This window comes from Lactuca saligna, chromosome 5 (assembly GCF_052625555.1).
Source record: "Lactuca saligna cultivar CGN05327 chromosome 5, ASM5262555v1, whole genome shotgun sequence".
Classification (NCBI taxonomy): domain Eukaryota; kingdom Viridiplantae; phylum Streptophyta; class Magnoliopsida; order Asterales; family Asteraceae; genus Lactuca; species Lactuca saligna.
Window position 1 is genome coordinate 15,534,010 of NC_136421.1, and position 6,690 is coordinate 15,540,699.

Consider the following 6,690-nt stretch of genomic DNA (forward strand, 5'->3'; position numbering starts at 1 on the left):
TAGCCATTAATGTTAGTCTTCAATGATGATTCTATGTATATTTTCTTTTTGTTTATAAATCAAAGAATGGAAGAATGACGGATCTGCATAAATTTTGTCATTGACAAATGAAGATTTGTAAATCATTATTTAAGACTCAACAGTGCGTACAACACCACACATTGCCGTATTTGGCATAACAGTGTGCCACAAACACCCTACGGATTTTAATAAAAAAAAAATATGGTATCTATGCCGCACGTCATTGGTTTACCGCACCTTTTTTATTTTCTGTTCTTTTTTTCTTTTTTAATTATTATTATTATATATATATATATATATATATATATATATATATATATATATATATATATATATATATATATATATATATCAAAATTCATGGTTTTTAATTTCCTATAAATAAATTATAATGTTGATATTACATATATTTAAAATTAAATAAAAATGTGATAATGTGTGGTATGACACCTACTAGTTTTGTAGGGTGAGGGAAAAAATGAACCGGTAATGATATGTTAGGGCAAAAGTGTGGTATATGTGTTATGTCATCTACTAGCCTTAAATAAAGCTACACGAGGCCGTAGTGGTTTTGAAAATTTTTGGTAGGAACAAAATTTCTCTCTCTCTCTCTGTGTGTGTATATATATATTATGTTGTATTTAGGAAAGAAAGGCAAATGAGTTGCAAGTTGTATTTTATTTTATCAAGTTCCTATTTCTTTAATCGAATGAAACAACTTTCTTACCATGGTATTTGCATGTACTGTAGTTTTGTTATAAAGAAATCATTTATTTGTAAAAGAAATACAGTTTGAAAGCATCAAAGTATGACAAGTTGAGTTTAATCTGCATTATTTGAAATGAAAAATTAAACTTACTTAAGTGTAGCAGCCTTGTGTTTCCTATTTCCTTATGTACATTTTTTCGTATTAAGACATATGCATGAATCGACAAAAAAGATAAGACTTAAGATATCATATATCAACTACTGCTCATTCCAAGCAAGTTACCAATCATTTAAGACATATGCATGAATCAACAAAAAAGAGGCAATTAAGCGCAAATTACTTTTTCTGATTAAAATACATTATATTGTAGCTTATAACATTTGTTAGCTTACAACTTGATGATAATGTAAGGTTTCGCTATATGCATATCTAATACGTTGTTTCAGAATTTTGACGTCAATTCACTAAGAGAATATCTGCTGTTTAAAAAAAAGTTCATTTAATATCTATCATTAACCACTTTTTAAATGGATATATCTCAAATTTCGAAAACCTTCATTAGAGCACATATTAATTCTTGTCATTTGTTTGTATTCATTAAATTTATTAATTTATCTTCATTATATTAATAAATATGATATATCTATTTGTATCTGAGTGATTATATATTTTATATAGTGGATAGTGGATATGACAATCCCATTTGAAATATGGAGTTGGGTAACTTGTATCAGCCTTACCCATATACTCCCTCCCCTGGAATGAGCAAAAGAAAACATTCGTATTTTTATATTGTTTACTGTCTATTCATTTATCTTTTATTACAAAATACAAAAAGACAATAGAAAAAGAAACTGAGTAACAGAGAGTAATAATCTCAGTATTTCAAATATCACAAAAAAAAAAAAAAAAAAAAAAAAAAAAAAAAAAAACCTTATTTGGAGTTGAGATTTTACATGGTTTTCAAGCAAATCGAAGATTATTACACAGCTTTGGAAATATAACCGATAATCGGGTGCCCGTTTAGCATCTTCCTAAAACAATTAACAATAAAAAAAATAGGGTCGGGATGAAGCAAAAGTCATGAGTGAATTAATACAGCTTAAAATACAGAAGAGATCATTGAGTTGAAACCAAGAAAGACTGGTGACAACACAAGGCTCATATAAGATTAATGGTGAAGGAGACATAAGGATGAGTGTCAGCATCACCACCCAAGCTGCCCATTCCTCCATCATCCTCTGTTTTCCAGAACAATACCCAAATCCAATCTCATCAAAAACGGTTATATTCAGTTGGATCAGATAAAACAAACAAACAAACAAACGGATTGGGGTGGGAGGGATAGCGTGGGGGAGGGGGTATTGAAGAACCTCCATTCCTCCTTTTTTTTCTTTTGTCTTATTCAATTGCATAGTTGAGTGTTTGTGATCTACATTCTACAACAGTCTTAATGTTGAATACCAACACCCATATCCTGTGGCTGTATATATCCAAAATTCTAGTCATGAAAAAGACAAGTTTTACCAAATGGTCCGCACTCAATGGATAGGGTAACACATGCCAGAGGAGAGGATTCATTCATTGTACCAGAAATACCTACATACACAATGGGGACTGGACCTCGTTTCTTGAACTCAATATAGGGAAGGGATATTGTTTGTTGTCATATTCTTCTTCAAGTATAAGACTTAAACTAACTAGTTAATTTAGTCAGTGAGATGGAAATCATATTATAATTTATATGACAACTTGCCTGTTTCAACTGCTGCATAGAGTTCAAGGATGGAACGGACTTTCTTCTCACTCTTGACCGATGGTGACAACACAACAGACTGAAACCAACCGAATAAAAGTTTTATTTAAAAAAAAAAAAAAAAAAAAACATATGAAGGAAACCAACCGTTTGGATGTGATGCAAAATTTAATTACCGGAAATGAAGGTGGCAATCCGTATCTCAAAATGCTCTCAGCAAACAGCACAAAAGTGCATCCAGGAAGTGAAAACCTGCAGTTAGTAACATTTTGGTGTGTTTTTATTTTCTTAATCAACTAAATCGGGATATGATTATGGGTGGCTAACATTTTGGTGACCAAATGTTCTGAAGTCACAAGATCCTCTGGTGCCACTAAATTAAATGAACCAGGTCATGTCAGGTGGATTATAAGAAATACAATAGAAACCTTTTTCTGTCCCTTGAATCCTACCTCCTCACACTACTTATAATTCATTGTCATTGATAGGGATTAATAGATTTTTACCTTCCAGTCTGCTTTCTGTTAATTGCATTGAGTTGACTGTGAGCATTGTTATACTCAGCAATGCGTACCTGTCACAGTGCAAGCCACAAAAGCATCAAAAAACTATATTCCAAATACATGGTATCAACTCAAGTAAGTAATTTGTGCTTCAACAAGGAAAACAATAAGGATAATGTTGCAGATCACGATAAAATGAGCAATCAATGTATTATGTGGTGTTCTTGGAGACAAGTCCAATCATTCTTTTGGGATGAATTTTTATTTATGCTCCTATCATAAGAACAATTTCATCCCAAGGATCAAATCTCAACTGATCTTAACTAGCAAATCTAGGGTCTAACACTAGAGTGAACATGGTTTCCTATCTATACAAGTATATGGGGATATGCCACATGAACTAATTTGATTTAAACATTAAAAAGACATTAAGAGATAGCACAACTGGATACCTTAAGATCATCATCTATCTTAGCTACTTGCACATTAATACCATCCACAATCTCCTTAAGAGGAGACATGGTTGGATACTTTGCCTCATCCCACACAAATCTACAATAGCAAATTCATTGGATCAAAATGCATAATCTTTCATCAATACGGAAAGATGTTTAGAACAAATGAGAATCCATTACTTTGTAAGATATGAATCCACCGTGCTACTAAGAATTCCCGATACTTTTTCCAAATCTTCAATCTGATGTTGTATCTTTGAGAACATGCTTCGATAAACGTATTCGACTACAATTCCACACACAGCCATATCAATAACCAGTTTCAAACCAAAAACCAAATTTAGGATAAAGCTTTCACAAACTATTATAATATTAAAAACGAATCCAGAGTGCCAACACGAAGATTTGGGATATTAAACTGTAAAATTACTCAAATTGAATAAGATACTTAGTAAATATGAACAAAAGCAATTGCGATGATTGCTATATACTGTAGAGAGGAGTGTCAAATGAGTTTTTGGAGATGGATTAATTCTTGGTGCTCAAAATTCTTAAGATCAACAACGGAGGTTCCCGATTGTTGAATTGAATTATGGCTTGCAAAAGAAAATCAAAAGGGGGAAAATTAACGAGATCTCTCCTCTCTCCAGCTGGCAGTTGTCAGTCGGATCCTTATTCGGGTCTGGACAACCCGGCCCCCCATTTTTCAATGACATCAATTCATGGATTCATGAATTACGCGTGAAGGTTTCAAATAGATTATTCATAAGTAAATTTTAGAAATGATCATTGTTTCTAAAACTATCAATTTCAGTACAACATTGTAATTGTAATATGTTATAAAGTTGGTCTTTGGTTATAAAACATTGGTTTTTTAGAAAAAAGGGTCAAGTACTTGTAAGATATTATGCATGTTGAAAAATGTCACGTGTTCCCAAAAAAAAAAGAGGACATTTTAGTAACTTAGAATCTTGTCAAACCATCATATGGGATTCAAAACTTTAAATCGAATTTATGATCAAACCGTAGAACCCTAGTTTTTCATTGCAGAAATCAACTCTGCTGCCTTACAAAATGAAATATTCAAATGCCATAAATGTCACTACAAACTCAGTATATCATTCTAAAAGTTGTTGTTTGTTTCTAATACCTTCTTATTTCCCTTCAGAATGGATGATTCCAATGACAAAAAGGCTTTAATCCTCACTTTTGACATCTTTAAGAGGTGCAAAACTCCTGCTACGCTGAGATCTTGTCCATGGATCCAATGCTGGCCTTTGAGGTGGTTGTGAAGCTGGGGGTTTCGACTGCCTAAGCTCATTCTCCCTATCTATAAACCTATTAATAAATAGAAATATTCACAATAAGAAAATACTGAAAAAACATGCTTTAATTATAAATCCTCAAAGTCATGAAAAAAAGAGAGCCATTAGACTTATAAGGTTTCAATGACAAATGAACACCAAGCTGCTGTTGCAATTTAAGGCACTGTTTCTTTCTTTTTCCATCATTAAATCCTGTATAGGTAAAGTGGCTGAATGGGTAATGATGTCTGTATGGTCAAACTGTTGTATACATAAGGGTTGCTTCATTTCTAGACCAAGTAAAACATCTTAATGAGATTAAATGACCATCTTACCCTTAGATTCCAATAAATAAATCTCACAATACCCATTAATTTTAACAATCTTAATCAATTTGAACTTGAGGGAAGTTGGGAGGGAAAAGAGAAGGGAAATAGGTAAAGGGTTAAGTGTCTTAATACATGTTTTTTTGGCTTAACCCATTAAGTCATTCTCTCCAGATTAAGCCAAAAAGAAACATAAATTAAGCCCATTAAGTAAAAAAGAAACAGCTTACAAGTGCTATATGTATAAAGTGCTGCCTAGATAAATGACATTCGACATGCTTTGGAAAATGGAAGAAAAAAGTAAATGACAATAAAGGACTTGAAGCCAAAGTGATAACAAATCTTACTCTATATATGCCATTGGTGCAGCATCACCAACTCTTATACGAATTCTAAGTACTCTTGTATATCCTCCTGCCCTGTCTCTGCAGCACCAATATATTGTTTAACCATGGTTAATATTTAAGTAAATGAGAATAAAAAAATTTGACCAAAGGATGGGTTTGATGTTCACTTGTATCGGTAAGCCAGCTCTGTACATAGTTTGTGAATGACATCATCCCCTCACACAAAGGCAGCAGCACGCCTGGCAGCACAAAGGGTACCCTGCAAAAGTTATAGGGAATTACTATTAATCAATTGTATATGAAGTACCAAATGATAAAGAGAAACTATTTTGTAATGATTATATGGGCAAATATGTAATTTAGCATCAAAAGTGGAAAACTTTGCAATATTCATGAGGTTCATCAAAAGTGGAAAACCTGAGCATGGAGATTCGATGACCTGTAGGACGATTGAGCTTCCTGAGCTTTGTCATGATGTTTGACCAATGACCATAATAATAAGATGCAAACTACCTGTAATATGGACTGCAGTATGTTTATGAGGTTGAAGATAAGGTCAGTGAATAAGAGGGAGCTGTTTCCCTGTTGCACTTATTGAGATTATCAGTTCCTGATACATTAATGAAACACTTCCTGGACAACAACAATTCTTATCGGTTTTTCAGATATACAACAATCTTATTTGACTCTTAAAGGTCACAATGGACTCTGTTTATGGTAGCATCATTCAGAATCATCTTCAATATAGTAACATTTCAGCTTAGATCATCAAGAAATATCGTATCAATGGGAATCTAGAGATAAAAACTAATGCATACTGGACAAAAAGTTCAAGATTGAAGCCTAAAATGTGTGCTATCAGATTCTTAATGCTTTTTTATTTTAATTAGCGAACAGGAAGGGATACCGCCTCGGTGCTAGATGGTTGGATTATTACTGGTTAACAATCAACAAGAGCCATATCTTAATTTCCTACCAAATAAAAAACAAACTCCACTTCATTTTGAAAGAAAATGGAACAACGAATTACAGAAAGTTGTATCAAAATTAAAACCCTAGCAAGAGAGAAAACCAAAATTGATATTCATATACACACTTACTAATCTCTGTGTGTATGTGCGATTGCGAGGAGAGTGAGAGCGAGCAGAGAACTAACCAGTCAAGATGGAGGAGCTGCTTCTGTTATTACTGCTAGTGATGGCTAGACGGCGGAGACGATGATCCCATGCTCTCCTACTAGAACTAGAAAGAGGGCCAACTAAACGAGTC

At 33.1% G+C, this 6,690-nt stretch overlaps 1 protein-coding gene across 2 annotated transcripts; it reads right to left on the reverse strand.

Moving 5' to 3' along the window:
- Window positions 1-1,646: 1,646 nt before the first annotated feature.
- On the reverse strand, window positions 1,647-6,690 carry LOC144998548 (V-type proton ATPase subunit C-like). 2 transcript variants are annotated; one of them, XM_078958295.1, is made up of 11 exons: window positions 6,578-6,690; window positions 5,839-5,934; window positions 5,589-5,680; window positions 5,422-5,499; window positions 4,595-4,782; window positions 3,625-3,730; window positions 3,442-3,541; window positions 2,993-3,060; window positions 2,663-2,738; window positions 2,487-2,565; window positions 1,647-1,971 (listed from the first exon to the last, which is right to left on the reverse strand). In XM_078958295.1, exons 6-11 carry the CDS (start codon window positions 3,708-3,710, stop codon window positions 1,892-1,894), a joined length of 489 nt encoding a protein of 162 aa, XP_078814421.1. In that variant the 5' UTR covers window positions 3,711-3,730; window positions 4,595-4,782; window positions 5,422-5,499; window positions 5,589-5,680; window positions 5,839-5,934; window positions 6,578-6,690; the 3' UTR covers window positions 1,647-1,891. The 2 variants fall into 2 exon arrangements, with proteins under 2 accessions (XP_078814421.1, XP_078814422.1); XM_078958296.1 differs by having other exon boundaries at window positions 5,839-5,946; window positions 6,578-6,663.